The sequence below is a fragment of the Bos indicus genome, chromosome 10, assembly GCF_029378745.1.
Source record: "Bos indicus isolate NIAB-ARS_2022 breed Sahiwal x Tharparkar chromosome 10, NIAB-ARS_B.indTharparkar_mat_pri_1.0, whole genome shotgun sequence".
In the NCBI taxonomy this organism is placed as follows: domain Eukaryota; kingdom Metazoa; phylum Chordata; class Mammalia; order Artiodactyla; family Bovidae; genus Bos; species Bos indicus.
The window spans coordinates 57,679,248-57,703,600 of record NC_091769.1 but is presented as its reverse complement, the minus strand read 5'-3'; the positions used below and the strand labels follow the sequence as shown (position 1 = coordinate 57,703,600).

At 40.3% G+C, this 24,353-nt stretch overlaps 1 protein-coding gene across 5 annotated transcripts in view; it reads right to left on the bottom strand.

Annotated features, from left to right (window-relative positions):
* Window positions 1–24,353, bottom strand: part of MYO5A (myosin VA) — a 205,274-nt gene extending 180,921 nt beyond the window's left edge. For 3 of the 5 annotated variants that reach the window (XM_070797534.1, XM_070797535.1, XM_070797536.1), the window contains exon 1: window positions 24,174–24,320. In XM_070797534.1, the coding sequence (XP_070653635.1) occupies window positions 24,174–24,200 (27 nt within the window). In that variant the 5' untranslated portion in view covers window positions 24,201–24,320. Of the gene's footprint in view, window positions 1–22,627; window positions 22,780–24,173 lie in introns of all 5 variants that reach the window. The other 2 variants (XM_070797533.1, XM_070797537.1) reach the window with 2 other exon arrangements.

The following is a 24,353-nucleotide window of genomic DNA, read 5'->3' as shown; positions in this document are numbered from 1 at the left end:
GGATGGCAATTCTATGCTAACTTTTTGAGCAACTGTCTTACAGCTTTCCACAGTGGACACACGATTCTATATCCTCACCAACAGTGTAAAGTGTTCCAGTTTCTCCACATCCTCTCCAACACTTGTTCTTTTATTTTCCGTTTTTTGAGAGTAGGCATCCCGGCAAGTGTGAGGTGGTGTCTCATTGTGGTTTTGATTTGTATTTCCCTGATGATTAATGAATGACACTGAACATCTTTTCATGGGCTTACTAGCCACTTGTACATCTGTGGAGAAATGTCTATTCAAGTCATATGGCCATTTTAAAATCAGATTGTTTGTTGTTGAGCTGTGGGAGATCTTTATGGATTTTCCTTTATTTGTAGCATCTCTCAGAATTCTTCAAGTCACATTGAACAGGCAGCCTTCCTCTTTTTCCCCTATTCCCTAAAAAATGTTCTTAGTTCATGCCTAATCCAAGATGCTCATCCCAAGGCTTAAAAAGTATAAGGAGTGAGACTTCTCAGTTCTGAAAGCATCAAACATGTCAGATATATTATAAATTATTTTAATATATTATGTATATTAATATATACGCATGTATACACTGTCAAGAAACTTTTCTTAACTCGAAAAAAAGTTTCTATGAAACATCTTCATTTCCACTACTTAGAGAAAATATTTATTTTTTTCTGATTACAAAAAAGTATGCTGATTATAAAAATCCAAATATTATAGAAATAGATAAATTAAAAAGCAAAGGTCTCCCATAATCATACCTCTAGAAATAACCTGTTTAAACAGGTTAGTACAAATTCTTCCAGAACACAGGCATATGTGCACACACATATATACAGACTACAATTTGGTTTTTCTTACTTAATAATATATCCTGGACATCCATCCATATCATTAGGAAATGTTAATTACCTTTTTAATAGCAGTCAAGAAAGTATCCATATATGTAAACAAAAAGTGAATTTTAAAAAATTCACAAGACAAATAGACTCTAATAAGATCAAAAGCACTTAAGAGTCTATTAAGAACAGAGTGAGGAGGAAATGGAAAGTGGAGCCTGTGATCACACTGTATCACTCATACATAAGATCTAAATCTAATAGTGCTGCAGTTGCAGCCCTTCAACATCTGCCTACAGTGAGTGCTTTTACAAACCCACTCCAGTATTCTTGCCTGGAGAATTCCACGGACAGAGGAGCCTGCGGCAGGCTAAAGTCCATGGGGTCACAAAGAGTCGGACAAGACTGAGCAACTATCACTCACTCACTCACTCTGTACCAGAAACAAGGCTTCATCTACAGAAACGCATGATCAGTAAGGCCAGTCATGACCCAAACATATAGTGAGAGAACAGAGAAGCTGTCAAGCTCGATGACCAGCAAATGAACATGTATAGGAGTTTGCAAGTGCCAGGCTCCATTTAAAGTATAATTCTTTCTTTGTGCCACTGGAAAAAAATATTTTCGTTTATTTCTTTACACAAAAAACTAGTCTTCCTTTATGATTAACTTTTAAAAGATGCTCAAAAGAGGCATTTCCTTGGGAGTCTCAGCAAAGGACAATATTTAAAGTGAGAGCAGTTCCTCAGTGAAAAATGTTACCATCGTGTTCATCTCATGATATGGTCAAATTTTCTTAATTTTCTAACTACTCTTCTCCTCAAGAGTTCTCTATATTTTCCCACCTGTACCCCTTTCCTTGCCTACCTCTAAAGTTTCATACCGAATGGACAAACTTACCAAACATCTTAACACCGTTAGAAAATCTGAAAGGATCAAATTAAGCACATGGTTGGTATGGCTTCACCATAAACTTCACATAAGGATCAAGAGACCAAGTGGAAATGAATCTCAAAGTTGAAGGAACTTTTAATATCTGCCAGGAATTCTTCCAGGCTTCAATGGCTGCTGCTGTTGCTTCTTTGCCTTTTTAATATCTTGTTCCCTTCCTCCCCCATTGGAATTCAGAACATTGAGCTCCAGGATAGCCTGGGGACAACCGTGGCTGGAAGACTGGTATGGTCTATACACATTCATCTTTTAATTGATGTCTTCCACCCATTTATGTTCTCTCATATCCAGCTGTTCCCTTATTATTGAACCTCCAGTCCCTGCATCTGTCATGTTCACATCGCGAAGCCCAAGGAAAGCAAGACTTTAAAAAGTCATAGGTAATATGGGAAAGGACTCACAAAGCGGCCAGAATACCTATAAATTATGACTACGGCTAATTTATTTCACATTACTGCTCATATTTTGCAATGTCAAAAGTGTGACTAGAATTCACCCTTCTGTTCATGGATTCTGTCATATTCCCATGTTGTTTGTGCATAAATATCACTGTACAAATTGTCAAAAACTCACAAATTTATATTAATTTTATTCACATTAAAGTTGCTATATCTTGTTTAAGTTAGGAATACTTTCAGCTGCAAGGAACAGAAAAGTCTGACTAAATAGCTTAAACTACTAGGACTTTAATAATGTATGAACAAGAAGTCCAGGGAAGGCTACCTCAGAGTTCTTCTGCGAGCTCAGAAATATCACTGAGAACCCAGACTCTTTATCTTTCTGCTCTACCACTTCCGCTTGTTAACTTTCCATTCCCACCTTGTTATCTCACGACTGCAATTTTGCTGCCACAACTCTGTACATTATATTCCACACTTATGAATGAAAGAAAGAAGATATGCAGCCAAACCATTCTTCTGCTTCTGTTCCTTTTATCTGAAAAGCAATTTCCACCCACTCCCACCCCATAGAGGTCCTCTAGAAGATTTCTTGTTATATCACATTGACCAAAACTGAACCACACAGCTAGCTCTAACTATAACGAAAGTTAGAAAAAGGAATATCTGGCTTTCAATCCTTTATATTAGCAAGAAAAATAGAGTTGGGTCTATTTTTTTAAATTTAACCATTATTATTTTGAAATTTATGCTTATGACACATGTCTATATAATTCATAAAGTGCTAGTTATATTGGTTAATTACAGCTGGGTGCAGGACCTGCAAGAGCCCTGGTTTAGAATAAGTTCCTTTTTCTGGTGGGAAAAAAAAAGGTTGAGAATGCTGATGAAGGAAACATTAATAAAGGGGCTGCGATGAAAGCTACAGCTATGTCAGATGCTGACAATGTTGAATTGTAGACATAACTGAAAGAGTATTTCTAGTCAAACACCATCTAGAATGAAGGGAGAATTGTATTAGTGTATATAACTCATGTCTGAAACCATCGAGAAGCTTTAAGAATATGGTAAGTAGAGAACTATCTAGAGTTATGATTTCTCTTTTAAGGAAATGAATTTTTACAAATCATTTAAAATACATAAGCCAATAAAATCAGCTGAAAAGTTAACATTATGGACTCCGTTATGAGGCACCATCTGAGCCACCAGGGAAGCCCAAGCTTCGGGAGATGGTGAGGGACAGGGAGACCTGGCGTGCTGCGGTCCACGGGGTCCCAAAATATTGGACACAACTGGGCGACTGAACACCAACAACACGATGCAACAAGTGCTGGGCTAAGGCTTTACATCCATGCTTACATACGACGCCTCCGAGCTGCCCTGCGAGTGAGGACCTGCACTGTCTATGGTCACACTGGAAGAAACCCAACCTCATACTGGACACCATACTGCTAAACATGTCACGTTACTGTTACCTTATTTGTTCTCAGTATTTCCCATTCATTTTATGTATTTGTTATTCAATGCATCCAGATTTATAAAGCTTAACTCTTGTTTATATACTTAAATAGTCTTTTCTGTACTTCCTTTTCATAGTGTATCTGATTCACACAAATCCGAAAGTGGCAGAGCTGTTTCAATCATATCACGCCTTTCCAAAACCTAGACAAATAATCCAAATGTTCTATAGCTAGTTTGAGAAGCTTAGATAAAAATTACAACTAACCTAACAAAACAACAACCAAAAAAAGATATCGCAATACAGCATACAAACAAAAGTAAAACAGAACTATATATCTCTATTAGCCCTGTTTGTTCTGACCCCTCCTCTGTTTCATCTACTCTGAGTGTACCATCTCTACAGCACAAGGGCCAATATTATTTGTAAGCAAGTCATTGGTTCCTTGAGTTACGGAGGTGGTTCCCTTCCCAGACATAACCCTGTCTGCCCCACACATGGTAACACATATGTGGGCAATCATACCCAAATCTCCCAGTCTCAAACCATCCTTTTCAGTCTTTTTAAAAATACATTTTTATGATATATATATATATATATGTTTATGCATATTTTTCTTTATATCTTCATTATTATGCTACCAAAAATGCAGCTCTGGAACATACATAAAATCTTAAAAGAATTTTTTTAATTGGAGGATAATTGCTTTACACTGTTGTGTTGGTTTCTGCCATACAATGTGAATCAGCCATAATTATACATATATCCCCTCCTTCTTAAGCCTCCCTCCCTTCTCCCATCCCATCCCTCTAGGTTGTCACAGAGCACTGGGCTGAGCTCCCTGTGTTATACAGTAGCATTCCACTAGCTATCTGTCTTACACATGATAGTGGAAAGCCTGGCGTGCTACAGTGCACAGGGTCACATAGTCAAACACAACTTAATAACTGAACAAGAGCAAAATGTGTATATGTCAATGCAAGTTTCTCAACTTGTCCTACCCTCTTCTTCCCCTGTTGCATCTATAAGTCCATTCTCTTTTGAACATGTTTTCAACAACACAACAAAACGTAGACCTTTTTTATCTGTTAAAGAAAAAAACTGTAAACTACATGTTATGTGTTAATTTCCTTTTATTCCCCTTTTAACTATTAAGAAGTGAAGTTGTTCAGTCATGCGGGATCACTGCAATCCCACCGTAGCCTACCAGGCTCCTGCATCTGTGGAATTTTGCCGGGGAGAGTACTGGAGTGGGTTGCCATTTCCTTCTCCAGGGGATCTTCCCAACCCGGGGATCGAACCCAGGTCTCCTGCACTGCAGGCAGACGCTTTATCCTCTGAGCCACCAGGGAAGCCCCCTTTTAACTATTATTAAACCTAAAGGTAGATTAAACTTTCTAGTTTGCTAAAAGGCAGTGTCCTCAAAGGATAGGTCACAGAATGCAAGCTTCTACTGATTATAAAACGTTGAGTTGGAAAACCAAGATAATTTAATCACATGGGAAAAAGATCTTCCTACTTATTTCACAACCTGGTTTTCCCTAATTCAGGCTTTCTCAGTCCAATAATCCCACTGTCCTTAACTATTTGGAAGACAAAAAAAAAAAGAACCTTATAATAGCAAGATCAGCTGACAGAAACAATGATGGGAACATACATAGTCTCTTCTTCTCTCCAATAACCCAGCAGGCAACCTGACCTGGTATTTGCCACCCTACTTGTACACACAAATGTTTGCTTGCTAGGTCAACAGTATTTAAACTAAAATATGACAGCTATAAATAAAATGATAAAATAGAGGCCATTTTTAGATTGTAACAAAGCCTAAGTTCATGAACTTCTTCCTTGAAAACTGTCACTGAAGGCAAAGAGAGAGCCTCAAGAGAAAATAACTACATGGCCTGAATGATTCATGTTGAAATCAGAACCACTAGATGAGGACTGTAAGATGCATCAATAGCTTAAAATGGTCTCAAGTGAACAATCTGTGCCATTCTCCTTCTCTAGTCCTTGGGAAAAAAAAAGTTCTAAAGTCTTTTAATGAGACTGTACTCCATTAATTATTTGAGGCAGTTTTTGTTTCACTGGAATTAATTAACACAACCCTTCTTTAAGCTCCAGCTGCATCTGATGTCACTGTGCTGTGACACTGAAGAATGAAAACCAAAGGACAACTGGCTACTTAAGGAATTAAACTGACTAAAGTGAACAGCATGCACAGAGGTAGTTCTGGTGCTCTGACTGTGACTTTGTGTCTATATATTGACCACATTCTGAATAAAATCAAACTATATAATTTCAGACTTACAAAATCTTAATTGCCACCCAAAAGAAGAAATTTGCAAGCTGGAATCATGTGTAGTGGCACTATTTTACCCATATATATTTTATAACAATTAATTTGGCCTCTACCCATTCAGACTTATTAAATTTCACCAGCCTATAATAGTTACCTTAGAAAATCCTGAAAAATAACCAACAGATATGCAGCCCAAATAAGAATACGGGAGATGTTTAACGTTAAGAAAAACATTATTTTAAGAATCTAGGTTTAATATACAGAATGATATAGATTACAGTGGACTCTTACAGATTTTTTAAACTGGTACTATGTTCTTCTAACGGAGAAGGCAATGGCACCCCACTCCAGTACTCTTGCCTGGAAAATCCCATGGACGGAGGAGCCTGCTAGGCTGCAGTCCATGGGGTCGCACAGAGTCAGACACGACTGAGGGACTTCACTTTCACTTTTCACTTTCATGCACTGGAGAAGGAAATGGCAATCCCCTCCAGTGTTCTTGCCTGGAGAATCCCAGGGATGGGGAAGCGTAGTAGGCTGCTGTCTATGGGTTCCCACAGAGTCAGACACGACTGAAGTGACTTAGCAGCATGTTCTTCTAAATGACCCCACCATGTAGGTTTTCATAAACTCAGATGACACACCCTAATCCTTACTTTAACCAGTTAAATTGCACTCTGCATGTTTTGTCCACATCCTTATTAAACATGGGGCTTCCCTGATAGCTCAGCTGGTAAAGAATCTGCCTGCAATGTAGGAGACCCCGGTTCAATCCCTGGGTTGGGAAGATCCGCTGGAGAAGAAATAGGCTACCCACTCCAGTATTCTGGCCTGGAAAATTCCATGGATTGTATAGCCTATGGGGTTGCAGAGTCAGACATGACTGAGTGACTTTCACTTTCACTTTATTAAACACACCATAGTGGGAGCCCTGGCTTCAAGGGATAAACTGGACCTGCAAGACTCTGTTGGGCAATAACCGAGGAGGCAACTTTGCATGGTCCACAGAGTATTCCAACTTTCTTAAATATAAGGCATTGTTCTTGACACAGACTCAGAAAATTATTGGACCCAAAGAGGTACCACTTCTGCCCTAGAGGGACTCAATGTCTTCTGAAGAAGCTGGCCCCTAAGAACCCTTGCCCAGTTTCCCAACATATTTCAGTTGGAAGCAAATCATAAGAAAATATTTGTAAACCAAGGGGGTCTATTTGAAATACATTAACAAAAAGACTCCTTTTCAGACTTTTCAAGATCTTATGTCTCAGAGGTTATTTCCCAAGTTACTTAGTAAATGTGATTTTTTTTTTTTTTAATAACTGTCTCTGCTGTATAACTCTTTTCCCTTTAGCCTAAGTCAACTTTTTATTTCTAAATCCAACATATTCTGAGCAACCAGGCTGTCCCGTCATTAAATATGGATGCAGGAGCTTGGCAAATTTCAAATGGCTTTAATTAGTCAGGGATAGTCTCCTCGACTAACAAGAATAGGCAGGTACAGAAATGTGTTGACTTCAACACAACTTATCCCACTATATGATTTCCAAAATCCTGGAGAAGGAAGAGACCCACTGTCCTCTCAGGCTGGAGCTAACCTACTGCTTCATTCCCCTGGCACGCTGATCAATAACCTTGATCTATCTAACTCTCTAGTCTGGAGAATTTCCTTCTAGCAGGTTGTTGTGGCTGACACTCTAATATACCAAATATGTAGTTGTATTTAAGGATTTATTCCTGAGTGCTTTGATACTCTTGCATTTTTTTTTTTTTTAGTCCTTCTAAGCTCTAACTGGATTAATCTTCTTAACATTGATACGATAATCAAGTTTTTGCACCAATATTGTTATTGTAGAAAAATGGGATGTTCTATAATTATAGTCAGATGATTCACTGACAACTACAATTAGTTTCTTTTTAAAGGAACACACAAAGGCTTTTGATTCTCTTTAGTTAAACTGTCAAAAAATTGGACATAGTTATCATAGGGGATTGGTTGAATAATATGACTAATTCATGCAACATATTACTTGGAAGCATTAAAAAACACAGTATTTGAGAATATGCTTTGGTATTGTTGCTGTTGTTCAGTTGCTCTTTGCAACCCCATGGACTGCAACACGCCAGGCTTCCCTGTCCTTCACCATCTCCTGGAGCTTGCTCAAACTCATGTCCATTGAGTCAGTGATGCCATCCAACCATCTTGTCCTCTGTCATCCCCTTCTCCTCCTGCCTTCAGTTTTTCCCAGCGTTAGGGTCTTTTCCAATAAGTCGGCTCTTCATATCAGGTGGCCAAAGTGTTGGAACTTCAGCTTTAGCATCAGTCCTTCCAATGAATATTCAGGGTTGATTTCCTTTAGGATTGATCTCTAAGGAGATCAAAACAGTATTGGTAGAGGAAAATGTTTAAAATATACTCTTTAGAGGAAAAAAATCTTGCTACAAAATACTCTGCACAAAATAAACTGTTTTGCTAAAGAAAATATACATACACAAGAAAACTCCACTATACTTACATCAACTATTAAAAGCATCTAGGACAATGGGATTACATGCAATTTTTTTCTTTTGTATTTCTGAATTTTCAAAGGTTCTGCACTAAACATTCATTATTTTCACAGTTTTTTTTGTTATATTTTTTAAAAAGCTCCCATAAAATTTTTTAATTCAAATTTTAAAAATTATAAATAAATAAGCTCCCAAAGTAATTTTGCAAGTCATTTCTTATGCTATTTCACACCTATTATTAGTAAAAGTAATGGAACATCTTTCACCACAGAAGACTTTCAATTAAGTTTTAACATAAGTGAGGCAGTTTTTCCCGCTGCCTTTAAAAATAGCAAAATGATTTACTGGGTCACTACTATGTGCCAGGTCTTCTCACATATTCTATTAAAAGTAAAACATTAAGGATAGCCGGGGTGGCGGTGGCGGGGTGGGGCGGGGAATTGGCTGAAAATATGTCAACAGTAATGTCATCTTACAATTTAAAAAAACTCATCACCACCACTCAACAAATACTCCAATTCCATCAACTCTTACTGAGCTTCACTAGGTGGCAAGAGGGAAACCACGTGTGGCCCAGCTGGTGCCAGTGGTGAAAAATCCTCCCGCCGATGCCAGAGACCAGGGACTCAGGCTCCGTCCCGGGGTTGATAAGAGTCCCTGGAGGAGTAAACGGTGACCCACTCCAGTATTCCTGCCTGGAGAATTCCACGGAAAGAGGAGCCTCGTGGGCTAAAGCCCATGCAGAGTCAGACACAACTGGGCAACTTAGCACACACACACACACACACGAGAGGGAAACATGGTGAACAAAAAACAGAGTCAAGTAAAGCTGGAACAGAGCCTCTAGCAGCAAGGTTGCTTCAGCTTCTGAGAGAGGGCTTCCACAGACCACCTGCATCAGAATCTCTTTTGGCACACTGGTGAAAAACAGATTCTCGGGACTCTCAAAATCACTGTATCAATTTCTGGAGGCAAGACCCAGAAATTTACATTTTAAAAAGTATTTCAGATGATTGCTACATATAAGAACTAAGAAAGTCTAAGAACTCCAGTGTTGTAAAACACCAAATCAAGAGATTAGAGCTAGAAAAAATCTTGAATGTCAGGCTAAGGAATAAGTTCATACTAATAGTAGGTGGGTCTTGAGCAAGAAAGCAGCATGTTGAGATCTGTGCTTTGGATCAGTACTGCTTGTTACAGCATGAGCTGAAAACAGAACTGGAAGCACCGGAGAACAAGGGATAGTGATTTATAACAACGCATCAGAACTTACCAAGAGAAAAATCAAGTGGATCCCATCCCTGGTGCCAAAAAGGGGAGTGTGGGCTGGGAGGAAGAAGCTCAGTAAGAGTAGTTAATAGTTGTTTAATCGCTAAGTCATTTCTGACTCTTTGTGATTCCATGGACTGCAGCCTGCCAGGCTCCTCTGTCCATGGGATTTCCCAGGCAAAAATACTAGAGTGGGTTGCCATCCTTCTTCAGGGGATCTTCCCAGCTCAGGGATCAAAACTGAGTTTCCTGCATTGCAAGTGGATTCTTTACTGTTGAGCCACCAGGAAAGCCTCATGAAGAGTTAATGATGAATAAATAAGATGATATGAATGCTAAAATGTTCAATTCCAAAAATACAGGTATGGAGAGGAAGATTTAGAGAAAAACTGCCAATGGTACTTTCATGTTATTTAATTAATGTATTATTTGAATTGTGGGCTTGTTACCAGACCAAGCCTTGGTCTAGATGCTGGGTCAAAAAACAGGTGAGAACCACTGAATTCCATGCTTTAAATAGATGAATTGCATTGTATGTGAATTATATCTCAATAAAAATTGTAATCAAAACAAGATATCTCCCTTGTCCTTACAATGCTCAGAAATATACAAGGAGATAAGACAACTGTAATGCAGCGTGGTAGGTGTCAGGACACAGGGGCATCTTAGCCAGACCGGGTCTGGGGGAACTAACTCACAAAGAGTAGAGAAAACCAGGCAAGGGGAATGCTCCAAAGCAGCAAGAAGGCACCTGGAAAGCTCCTGACTTCAAGTGAAGACCGGAATGCCCCAAGGGAAACACGAGCGACGAGGCAGTCCCAGGGTGAAGGTAAGTTAGGAAGAGCCCTGTGCATTACAGCCTCACTACTGGAAGCATGGCCTTCAATCCAGCAACACCGGCATCACCTGGAAGTTGTTAGTTGTCTCCGCCCCACCCCCACCCCCACCCCAGATCTTCGTCAGAATCTCCAATTGAATGAGACCAGGTGATTCAGATGGACACCAAAGTTTAGGAAGCACTACATCAATAAATTTATTCTCAAGGAAAAATTCAATGGGGATATCACTGAGGAATTTCAGGACAGAGAGTGATAGGATCAGATGTGTGCACTACATAAACATCACTCAGGTAGCACAATGAAAAACAGATCACAGGAAGTAAGACCAAAAATTGCTTAGGACACTACCTGGGGATTCAGGAAAGAAATAATAATAAGGATGAAAACAGAGTAAAAATAATACCAGGAAATGGAAACTGATCAGTTAGAGTAGGATGGGAATGGTGGGGGGGTGAGGGAGAAAGTCAAGATAATTTCTAAGTTTTTGGTTAGAGTTTTGAATTAGATGTTGATGCTATTCACCACATAAAGAATGCAAATAACAACAATCAGAGTGGGTCAAATTTCTTAAATATGTACCAGGGATTCCTGTAAGTGCTCTGCATTAACAATCTCATTTAATCCTCAAAAAAAAAAACTATGAAGCAGGCATTACTATTATCCTATCCTAAAGATGGGAAAACTAGAATGGAGAAGTTAAGTATCGTACAGTGGCATGAAGAAGGAGGAGATAAAAAGATCAATTTTAAATACTTTAGGTTTGAGATGCTTCTAAAGATGGCCATAAGGCAGTTGTCTGTTGTTTATAGGGAGAGCAAGTAGGTCAGAAACAGATTTGGAAGTCATCGGCACAGGGCTGGTCCTGACTCATCAGGAGATGATCAGGCCACAGTGGGAGGAAGGAAAGGTCAAGGACAGAGCTGAGGAGCCCTGGTCTCTAAGGGGCAATAAGAGGTAGCTGAGCTTATGAAGAAGACAAAGCAGCATGACAGAAAGGAGAAAGACAGCTGTAACTGAACTGCTGCTGCTACTGCTGCTGCTAAGTCGCTTCAGTCGTGTCTGACTCTATGCGACCCCATAGACGGCAGCCCACCAGGCTCCCCTGTCCCTGGGATTCTCAAGGCAAGAACACTGGAGTGGGTTGCCATTTCCTTCTCCAATGCATTAAAGTGAAAAGTCAAAGTAAAGTCGCTCAGTCGTGTCCGACTCTTTGAGACCCCATGGACTGCAGCCTACCAGGCTCCTCCGTCCATGGGATTTTCCAGGCTAGAGTACTGGAGTGGGGTGCCATCGCCTTCTCCAGAACAGCAACAATAATAATTGCTAACGTTTCTAAGTGCATTAGTTCAGTTCAGTCGCTCAGTCGTGTCCGACTCTTTGCGACCCCATGGACTGCAGCAGGCCAGGCCTCCCTGTCCATCACCAACTCCCGGAGTTCACTCACACTCATGTCTATTGAGTCAGTGATGCCATCCAACCATCTCATCCTCTGTCATGCCCTTCTCCTCCCGCCTTCAATCTTTCCCAGCATCAGGGTCTTTTCAAATGAGTCAGCTCTTCGCATCAGGTGGCCAAAGTATTGGAGTTTCAGCTTCAACATCAGTCCTTCTGATGAATATTCAGGACTGATTTCCTAGGATGGACTGGTTGGATCTCCTTGCAGTCTAAGAGACTCTCCAGAGTCTTCTCCAACACCACAGTTCAAAAGCATCAATTCTTCAGCACTCAGCTTTCTTTATAGTCCAACTCTCACATCCATACATGACTACTGGAAACATCATGGCCTTGACTAGATGGACCTTTGTTGGCAAAGTAATGTCTCTGCTTTTGAATATGCTGTCTAGGTTGGTCATAACTTTCCTTCCAAGGAGTAAGTGTCTTTTAATTTCATGGCTGCAATCACCATCTGCAGTGATTTTGGAGCCCAGAAAAATAAAATCAGCCACTGTTTCCACTGTTTCCCCATCTATTTGCCATGAAGTGATGGTACCAGATGCCATGATCTTCGTTTTCTGAATGTTGAGCTTTAAGCCAACTTTTTCACTCTCCTCTTTCACTTTCATCAACAGGCTCTTTAGTTCTTCACTTCTGCCATAAGGGTGGTGTCATCTGCATATGTGAGGTTATTGATATTTCTCCCAGCAATCTTGATTCCAGCTTGTGCTTCTTCCAGCCCAGCGTTTCTCATGATGTACTCTGCATAGAAGTTAAATAAGCAGGGTGACAATATACAGCCTTGATGTACTCCTTTTCCTATTTGGAATCAGTCTGTTGTTCCATGTCCAGTTCTAACTGTTGCTTCCCTACCTGCATACAGGTTTCTCAAGACGCAGGTCAGGTGGTCTGGTATTCCCATCTCTTTCAGGATTTTCCACAGTTTATTGTGATCCACACAAAGGCTTTGGCATAGTCAATAAAGCAGAAATAGACGTTTTTCTGGAACTCTCTTGCCTTTTCAATGATCCAGCGGATGTTGGCAATTTGATCTCTGGTTCCTCCGTCTTTTCTAAAACCAGCTTGAACATCCAGAAGTTCACAGTTCACGTATTGCTAAAGCCTGGCTTAGAGAATTTTGAGCATTACTTTACTACCGTGTGAGATGAGTGCAATTGTGCAGTAGTTTGAGCATTCTTTGGCATTGCCTTTCTTTGGGATTGGAATGAAAACTGACCTTTTCCAGTCCTGTGGCCACTGCTGAGTTTTCCAAATTTGCTGGCATATTGAGTGCAGCACTTTCACAGCATCATCTTTCAGAATTTGAAATAGCTCAACTGGAATTCCATCACCGCACTAGCTTTGTTCGTAGTGATGCTTCTAAAGGCCCACTTGACTTCACATTCCAGGATGTCTGGCTCGAGGTCAGTGATCACACCATCGTGGTTATCTGGGTCATGAAGATCTTTTTTGTATAGTTCTTCTCTGTATTCTTGCCACCTCTTCTTAATATCTTCTGCTTCTGTTAGGTCCATACCATTTCTGTCCTTTATCGAGCCCATCTTTGCATGAAATGTTCCCTTGGTATCTCTAATTTTCTCGAAGAGATCTCTAGTCTTTCCCATTGTATTGTTTTCCTCTATTTTTTTGCATTAATAGCTGAGGAAGGCTTTCTTATCTCGCCTTGCTATTCTTTGGAACTCTGCATTCAGATGCTTCTATCTTTCCTTTTCTCCTTTGCTTTTTGCTTCTCTTCTTTTCACAGCTATTTATAAGGCCTCCTCAGACAGCCATTTTGCTTTTTTGCATTTCTTTTCCATGGGGATGGTCTTGATCCCTGTCTCCTGTACAATGTCACGAACCTCTGTCCATAGTTCATCAGGTACTCTGTCTATCAGATCTAGTCCCTTGAATCTATTTCTCACTTCTACTGTATAATCGTAAGGGATTTGGTTTAGGTCATACCAGAATGGCCTAGTGGATTTCCCTACTTTCTTCAATTCAAGTCTGAATTTGGCAATAAGGAGTTCATGATCTGAGCCACAGTCAGCTCCCAGTCTTGTTTTTGCTGACTGTATAGAGCTACTCCATCTCATGAAGTAAATATTGTTATCCCCATTATAAAAATGATGAAATTGAGGCACAGAAATGTTAAGGTCACAGAGATAGTGAATAGTGAATCCAAGATTCAAACCAGAATTCAAGTGCAGAGTTCATGCCTTGACAGCTATGATACACTCCCTGAGTTTCAGGTACTGGGAGAGGTGGAAGCCAAGGAAGGAACAGTTGTAACAAAGTCCTCTGAACAGTCTGGTCCATAGTAAGGCCTCAGTAAATATTCACCATTATTATTTGTTAATTGTACTGCCTTGGAATCATGCATTTATGCAAGTCACAGTTTTTAGAAGAAAGCAAATGAAAACTAAATAAGGTGAATTTCTATGTTTTAGTGGAGGAAGAAGAGCAAAGAACTTTCAAGGATGCTAAGGCTTCAACTCAAGTTTCCTATGTCTTCAATACCTAAATTTTCACACAATCAATCTCCAACCATATTTGTGGCTACCAGTCCTTAAAGTGGGCTGTTATACCAAGCAATGCCGGCAGGCCTCACAAACCCCGAAACACCTTCTATGTATGAAGAGTCCATTTTACAGTGACGTCTTTATCACTGGTGTGTTTTGTTCCATCCTAATTGCTTTAAAATAGGTGTGTGCTCAGTCACTCAGTGGTGTCCGACCTCTTGCAACCCCATGGACTGTAGCCCTCCAGGCTCCTCTGTTCATGGAATTTTCCAGGCAAGAATACTAGAGTGGGTTGCCATTTCCTACTCCAGGGAATCTTCCCAACTGAGAGGTCAAACCTGCATCTCTTGCGTCTCCTGCACTGGCAGGCAGACTCTTTACCACTGAGTCACCTGGGAAGCCCAGGTGGTTGTGCGGAAGGTCTCTCAGGTTCTTAACGGCTCGCTGAAGAAAAACTCATCCTCTGACCACTCCAGACAAATAGTAGTTTGCTCTAATTAGAAGGATATGCTGTTTACAAGCATATCCTTGTAACATATATTCATTTTGTTGGAAATAACATGTATTCAGGTAGTTTTCAAGTTACAATGTAATTGTTTATACTTTAAGACAGCAGCTTCATGGGTTTGTTTGTTTTTTTCTCTTTTTAAAAATATTTCTAATTCTATTATGCTTTCTGACCCAGATTCACCCAAGATCAAGCAGAAACAGTGAATAAGAACAACAATAAGGAAAATTGTCAGAAAAAGTAGATAGTTCAGATTTCCAAAAGGATTAGTTTTTTTCAGTAAACATATATCCTACTCTAAGAGGATTTTTCCAAACAGAATAAAGGTACTGGATGGCAGAAGGCATCTCACAGAAATGGGACATCTGGCCATCCTAGCCCTGAAGCAACATATATAAAAAGTGCTATTTTTAAAATGAAATAAATATCAATACCCTACCCTGAAAAATCGTAAATGCCAACCCTTGCCAAAGAGATGTAGAGTCTGAAATTGACTAAAGCTTACTAATCCAAGCAAAGATTTATGTACAACAAATGTTCATCATAGTACATTTCTTTTTACAGTGAAAATTGGTGGTAGTGGTGGTAGTGTTCAGTCACTAAGTCATGTCAGGCTCTTTTCAACCCATGGATTGTAGCCTGCCAGGTTCATTGATCCATGGGATTTCTCAGACAAGAATATGGGAGTGGGTGGCATTTTCTCCTCTGGGGAATCTTTCCAACCCAGGGTTTGAACTCATGTCTCCTATACTGGCAGGTGGGTTCTTTACCAACAAAACCACCAGGGAAGCCCACGGTGAAAATAAATTATGGTAAATAATTTATGGTACACCTGGGTGATGGAATATTATGCAGCCATGAAAAACATTTTTAGTGAATATTTTATAGGACTCCCAGTGGTTAAAAGTCCAAGCTCCCAATGTAGGGGACATGGGTTCAATCCCTAGTTAGGGAACTAAGATTCTACAGGCTGCACAGCACAGTCTAAAAATTTTTGCTTTAAATTTTTTTAATAAAGAAATATTTATAATATAAAAATTATCTCAATATATATTAAGCTTAAAAATCATAAAAATACTAATATAAATAGGTAAAAGACTTAAAGAAGTAAATTAATGGTTGAAAATGATAATCTCTGGATGGTATAATTTGTTTTTACAAAATTTTCCTTTATGCTTTTTTTATTTTCTGAATTATCTATAATACAACATTCCTATAAGCAGAAGAGGTATTACTAAAAAGTCAATTTTTAAAAGTTTTTCCAATTAATCTCCATTTTTATTTTTAACTCTTTCCCACTTTTCCTACCCTAATCTAGGTCTCAAGATCTAGGGCAGTGGTTCTCAAGCAGGGGCAGGAGACCAGGGATTGCTCCCTAGGGAACATTAGGCAATGTCTGTAGACAACATGGATCGGTTGTCACAACGGTGGCTGGGGGTTGCTACTGGATCTGGCAGATAAAGGTTAGAGATGCCACTAAGTATCCTACAACACACAGGACATGTCCCCAGAAAACAGAATAGTGCAGAAGCTGAGAAATCTTTGTTAGAATGAAAACAATGAGTATCAACAGGAAGGCTGGGTTAAGATACAATATTAGCTCTAGTGGGTTTAACTTCCCATCTCCAAAATAAGATTTTAACGAATACACATTCTAAATCGATGAAAGTTTAATCCAGATTTTGACCCAAATTTATTACTATTAAGAAGTACTTTTCCTAATTTTATGGAAAATATCTCTAGTAGTTCTGCTTCCAACCTGAGCATGATGCTTAGCAAACTAGAAGATATTTTTCAGCTTGAGCATAGAGAGATCAAACTTGTTTAAAAGTTGTTTTAAGTACTGCTATAAAAAAATTTTAAAGAGACAGTGTATCCTTAAAGAAATAGCTGATTATCTTATTGTAATCACTCCAGTATGGTAAGATGAAAAATTAGGTTCTAACTAGTCTAGCCTAATTTAAAATTAGTCTAACACAATAGTGTTTGTTTAAAACACATAAACTCACACAAAATTACTTTCTAATTAGGACTGAATAAAAGATAATTTTTAAATCATCTACCTTCAAAAAAATTGAAGTATAGTTGATTTACAATATTATGTTAGTTTCAAGAGTACAGCAAAGTGATTCCATTTTATATTTTTTCCAGATTATTTTTCATTATAGGTTGTTATAAGATACTGAATATAGTTTCCATGCTATGCAATAAATTCTTGCTACTTATCTATTTTATATATAGTAGTATATATCTATTACTCTCATACTCCTAATTATCCCCCTTCATATGCTTTATCAACATTTGCTGTTATGGATTCTCCAAGGCTTTTCTTTTAATTAGAAGTTACTCTCTAGGGGAAAGATAGCCAATATCCTCCCAGTCAAAAACCCTCCCATTCATCTGCTCAAAAATCAGAACAGGAGGCAGAACTCAGGCACTTTGGCACTTTTGGTGACTGATTCATAGTGGATATTGTTTTGTCTCTCTAGCACCATTCCTTCTGATGGGGAACAGCTTTCAGCTACCCCACAAGGTCTGAGTGGGACTATCAATCACAACGTCCTATCCTCCCTCTGGCCTCTGAGATGAGCAAGACTGGACTGCTCACTGCCTTCCTCCCCCATCACCTCCTCAGCACAGTGTCAGGAGAGGGCACATGACCACAAGCAAGGTCAGTCAGAAATGCTCCACCAGGCTCTCTTCTTCCAGGCCCAGAGCTAGACCATGTGGTTGGCGGGTGCCACTTACCACTTTTTTCATCCAGAAAAGAACTGTCCTGAGGATGAAACCAATGTCAAATAGCAGTCTGACATGAAAGCCAGTGACAGAGAATACCAGAGACCATGTCTGAGTCTTGAATCTAGCCATGCCTAGGCTTTTAGGACATCTAAGCAAATAAAATCCCTTTTGGCTTTGAGTTGGGTTTCCATCACTTCCAACTAAAACAGTTCTGGCTAATAAACTATCAAAGAGAGATCTGGAAAGTCTATGTGTCAGAACTATGATCCATGAATTAGCCAGACCCTTTCTATTATCTACATCTTAGCTGATATCATAACCTGAGACAATGTGTCTCATATGTCTAAAACAATGGTTAGATTAGAAATTCATTTTAAATGACTGTTTATTTCAAGCTCTAACAAGTATCCTTACTAAACTGGGATTTGATGTTATAAACTTCTAATCTTGATGTTAAATAATTCACTATTTTCCCAGTTTACCTTCATCTTTTTGAAGAGTCTGTCTTTTTATTCTGTCAAGCCTCTTCACTTCCCTGATCATTTTATTTCTCCCATTCTGAAGTTCCTTCAGAATATATTTATTAAATAATTATAAAATAAAATAAAAATATACCCCAACCATAGACACAGGATTCCTGGCCAACACAATGCATGTTTTTGTATGAGTGAATAGAGAGACAAAACTTTTCTTTTTTTATGTCCCCTCTCCCTCCAGTCCAGCCCTGTGCTCACATTTATGAACACAGTGGCACTTCAGACCAAATGAGGTAGATAAATGTTCCTCATGAACACTTAGGAGTGGATGACGCACTTCTCCCTTGATTTCAATCAAGTTTGCAGCTATTATTTTGAAATTAAAGCATAATCACATCATCCCTAAGTTCTACGATTGGCAAAAGGCCTCTGTGGAGACATTTAATGCAAATGGAAGCTGGTTAAAGAGACTTTCAACTGAAAAGGGCTTTAAAGAGACGTGGAGGCTGTCTATGGTGTGAAGAAGCCAGGGATAAGTTTCTGTAAAGGTTACAAATCTCTATCAGTACAAACCCAGACAGGTATTACAACTAAGGTCGATGGGGCAAGAGAACTGTTAAAGGGCTGAATTGACTAAAGGGCATTTTAGCACACTAATGACCTAAGGAAACAAGGCATCAAAGGCAAACACCATCAGTAAAGGTGAGGAATGAAAGAAAGATTAAATAAACCATATAAATTCCTTTCCATCTACTCCCTTCTCCCACTGTCGATGAAGTGCGGGTCTCTATATCGTTATCAGTATCAGTTGGGCTCCAAAGTGGAACTATAACATACATTTTTGGGAAAAAAAAAAAAACAACAACACACAACTCTTTCCCCTGCCCCTGCAGGTGAGCCAACTCCAGTAAATGCTTTGAATAAGCAGGGGAAGAGAAGAACCCAAGAACCTAAGAACTTCTGAGAGTGACAGAAATGTTCTGTATCTTGTTTGTGATGGTGGATACATGACAGAATATCAAAACTCAAACTGTGCACTTAAAATGAATTTTATTACATGCAAATTATACATAAATAAAGTTGATCAGAGAAAGACAGAGACACAGAGGTAGGAGCCAGAGGGAAGGAAGAAGACAGTCTCCCAGGCTGACAAATGGAGAAAGTCTGGGAAAACCACTGTGGGACAGGACAGGCCCGTCAGAGTGGAGTGGGGCTGCCCACTTGGTATTTGACCTAGGGTCAGATCTTATTCTGCAAATCAGCCAGGAGTTTATACTCTGATAATACCTCATACTTTGTTAAGAACTACCTAAACTGGGGACAAACAAAGCCAATCCATCCTCCAGTGGGCCATGTGCCTCTAGATTCTCCTGATGAATTTTGCTGCCTCTTCCACACTCTCAATAGGAACGTTATCCCCCTCCACCCCATCTCAACCTTTTGGAAGCTGAAGTTAAATCCCTGGAAGCCCATTCAGATCATCCTAATGCCCCCCTACTTCAAAAAGCACCAGGAATATATAAACTATTTATCTGGCAGTAACAACCCTCATTAAAATGGTAACTTTTTGGTAACCTTTTAGCCACTGGGCAATACATCAAACTGTCACACTTCAAGAAACAGTAACAAATTTCAAGAGGAAATCAAGACTATTCTGCTTTGCACAAGCAGTCTAAAGAAGTATTTCTGAGTAGCTTACAAGTTTCACAGAGTCAGCAAAACTTCGACATACATGAGAATTAACTTCCAATTTCTAAGCTAGAGCCACTGGTGTTAACTTACACTATTCCCTCTCCTTCCTACCTTGAATCTGCTTCATCACAGAGAACTCTCACACCTTCTGCCTGTACCTCAGTCTAGCAGATGTCCATCACTTTCCATTTTGTTTCCTCCAACAGTTTCCTTGGTTTCCGTGATGCCCAGCTCTCCTCTCTATTACTCACCCTGTTCAACATGCCTGAAAATGTGCTGACTTGTTTAACCATTTCTTTGTACTCTGCTTCTGTCCTACAAGTGGACTAATCATCCCAAACCATTATTTTCTGTTTCTCTCCTGTTAAAATATTCTTTCATGCATCTAACAAATACTTAATGAGCACCTACTATGTGGAAGACATTGTGCTAGGCTCTATAGGAGGTAAACAAACCTGATCAGCATCTCAGGGGGTTAACAGTATTGCGGGAGTGGCTTACATATACACAAATAACTATAATAAGATAAAATGTGTACAAGTCAGGCCATTGAGACAGAACTGTCAGCTGGATGTCAAGTGAAATTAGAATTAGTAAAGGAGAAGAATTGGACAAACAAAAGGCTACAGAGGTTTCCAACCATTAACAGGCCAAAGAACATTAGGAAGAAATATAGACAGAAGGAGCCTGACAGGAGACTTTAGAAAAGTGAATATACTTGCCAAAGCCCCAAATCAGGGCACAATATCAGAGATTTCTGTTCTGCTTTAAGATATTGGAAGCAGTCTGAAAAATGCAATTTCAACACCAAAATATTAGAATTTCCAGGATTGATGCCTTAAAGGGACAATGGCATAGAACATAAAATTGGAACTATCCCAGAAAATATCTAGTCCATGTGGCTTTGGTAGGTATGAAGAAATACAATGGGAAAGGAAGATTACAGATATACAATCTATTGGCCTAACAGGTGTTTCACCTAAGGAAGTTTACTTGGCTTCTCAAGTTGGGGGTTTAGATAGCTTTTGCACTGTTAGAAAACTCAGCATCCTGACAAACTATGGGACTCCTAATTAAACTTGAGGTAATGCTGGCTATTCGACAGCATTTATGTGCTGCCTGTGGAGTCTGGGAACCTGATGAGAGGAAGACTGGGATGCCATTTTATTGCTGTTGGTGACCCATTCAGGTCTAATTAATAAACCCTGTTCCACAAATGCTGAATCCTTTGAAGTTGCTGAAAGTAGTTACAGGTGATGTCATGATTCAGATATCCACTGGCAAGTCATGACTAGCAAACATTTTTAAAGCCAGATATAATAAGATGTCCCAGCCCCCTGTGATTCTTTCAGGAACAAGTCAGGTGGATCTAAAAGCAAATCAACACACAACTGTGTGGTTATACTAAATCCTTGAGCTGTACATTTTAAATTGGTGAATTGTATGGTGTGTGAATTCTGTCTCAATAAAGCTGTTATTTTTACCAACAACAAACATGCTTTAATCAAAATGTTAGTTTCCAGAAATGCTGTATCCTAGGAACCAGGCTATTGCCCTGAAAATGTTTATACTGCTGGAAAAATTTACAAAAAGGAAGCCCTGCTAAATTGCTGTGACAAAACTATTATCAATGTAGCTAAAAAGAATAAACTGAACGATCTTTTGTCTTTCACTGTAATAGGAGCTGATTTGTATCACACATCTAAATCTGCCTTTAAGCTCTGAATGACATTATTTAAAAGGGCACTTTACAAATTTAACTGCTTTATGTTGAATATCATAATTATGGCATGTCACTATTATGTCTTTCTTTGTAGACTACCCCAGAACTTCCTTCCCTATAATCCTCTGCAAGGGAAAAATCCTTGTGTTTATCCACTGATATTACTTCTAATGATTTCCCTCTTCCTCTAATAATCACTACGCAAGCCTCTATCTCTAGACTCATTCCAACCTTCTCATGTCCCAACCTGTTCCCTAACTTCTACAAATAAATATCATACCAGCTGTCTGCCTGCTGCTGAGGCAACAGCAGGTTATTTATGCCCTTGGAGATTCAAATTGGGCCAAAAATAAAAGAAGCAGGCTGTGAGCCCTTTGAGGAAAAGGATGTGTCTTGTTCATGTGAGAACCCCTCAACATTCCGCAGGGTACCTGGCATTCAGGAGGAGCTCAATTAATAGTTCTGCCTGCCATTAAGCTAAGGTCCACTCACAAAAAGAATAAGCCAACAAGCCAAGTGACCAGATTATTCTTAGATACAAATGTATTTAGGAGAAGGCAATTAAGCTCAACTTCCTTATTGATGCCTAAACCAGTTTGTCTTTACAATGACTAGAGGGTGAATTTTAAAACAGATTGTGATGATGCCACTACCAAAGCCCCCAAACTTAAAATTTTAAAAATCCCAGGATCTTTAAAATTTTTTTCTTGCCAATTATTTGGGGGTATGGGGGGGCGGTGGTTGGGAATACAGATCCAAAATCCAAGAGAAACGTATTATCCAACCAGTCTTGTTAAGCAGGCTACAAATAGGCAGGCAGCTGAAGGATGGACTCCTCAGGCAGTGAAGAATGGAGTCTATACAAAGTAATTGAGGAATATTTATAGACCCTATCTCTTCTTGTGAAAATGACTGATATTTCTTAGCACTTACCTCTAAGAAATGAGTTAATATGTATAAAGCACTTAAAACAGTACCTGACACATAGTTAGCTTTATATAAGTGTTTCTTAATGAAGTAAATTCAGATCAATTTCCAATTGCATTCAATCATATGTTAGAATCCACAATGCCTTAAGAATGACCAGGTTTAGGGAGAAGTTTCAATTGTGTAGTTTTCAAATCTGCAGCTGGAAACAAAGAGATCCCAGGATATGTTTCATGCAAACTCATTTCATGCTTGAAGAAATATACCTTATACTTGTAAAGAAATTCACAGGTTACAAAAGCAATCCCATCTATTATTAAGTTTGATACTCACAACAGCCTTGTGAGAGGCAGGGCAGGTAAAATTAACTCCATTTACAGATGAGTACACTGAAGTACAGAGAGATTAAGTGATTTGCCCAAGGTCACACAGTAAGTGAAAAGGCCCAGACTAGAAGAATCAAGGTCTCTGGATGCGGGGAGTGGGGGGCGGGGGGGGGGGGGGGGGGGGGGGGGGTGGTCCAGACCTCTTCCTTCTATAACATGCTGCAACTTGGGCTTACTTGGGTCGTATTTGGAAGCAATGATTCTGGGACCATAAATGTAGACTTGAAATGCAAGACACAAATGCAAACTAGAGTAGTTAAGGCAATTCTGTTAACTGGCATTGGAGGTAATTAATAGCTGACAAAACACTGACCTACACAGGAGTGGTAGTATAAAATGCCATGACTACACAGAGTCACAAAGGGCACCACACACTGTCTTGACAGGTAAGTTCTCCAAAATATGCCATTCAGAGATCAGCAGCACCAGAGAATATTGGCATCAGTATAAGAAAGGAAAGGCTGCCAGTTCCCTTGAACTAAACCCAGAAGGAGAAGGCTCGCCCCAGCGGCTGGTGAAGACAGGGAGCCTAACAAGGCTCTGAGGGATTACACGCAGATTGCAAATTCCCAGCGACAAATGAGTATCCACCATCCCAGTGAAATCAGCTTGCATTTATTCGTATCTTCCCCAGGGGCTCTCCACCCCAGGGTAAGCAATCTGAAACCCGGCAACTAAACGTGAAAATCGACTGGCGACCGTTTGCAGGATTCCAAATCTCACAGAAAGGTTGGCTGGCGGTTCAAGTGGCACCGCATACCAACACAAGACGTTATTTTAAGCGCGTGTCCCTCAGGGAGAGACCGATCAGATCTACCAGATCTAGCATCTCCCACCAGCCAGGATTTTTCCTAAAGCAAGACTGAGAGCTGAGCAATCCTGACCCAGGCCCGCCCTACTAAATCCACAGGGGGCCTCTTTCCACTTAGAGACCCGCACTGCTCCCGGCCCAGAAGCGTGGCAGGGATCAGAGAGGCACCCCGAGGCAGGGCTGCCCCCGCCGCCTTAACCATCAACGCCCGAACGAGGAAGGCGCCCCTGCGGTTGACCCACGGGCGGGCAGGGACCGGGATTTTGAAAGGCTCGGAAAGGGGGTGGTGCAGGCGGGGCCTCACCGGGCCCCCGCGCCCCGGCCCCTCCCTGGCCTGACAGCCGACGGCGGCGGGTCGCGCGGCCCCCTCCCCATGGCGCGGCTCGCGGGGCGCCTTACCTTTGTGTAGAGCTCGGACGCGGCCATGGCGGGCCCCGCGGCGCCGACGCCCCCCGCCTGTGCGGAGGCCGCACCTCGCCTGGGCGGCCGCCCGCGCCAACTAGGAAGCGCCCCGGCAGCCGCTGGCTGGGAGGAGGGCAGGGCCCGGCCGGGCGGGGCGGGCCGCGCAGGGCGGGGCGG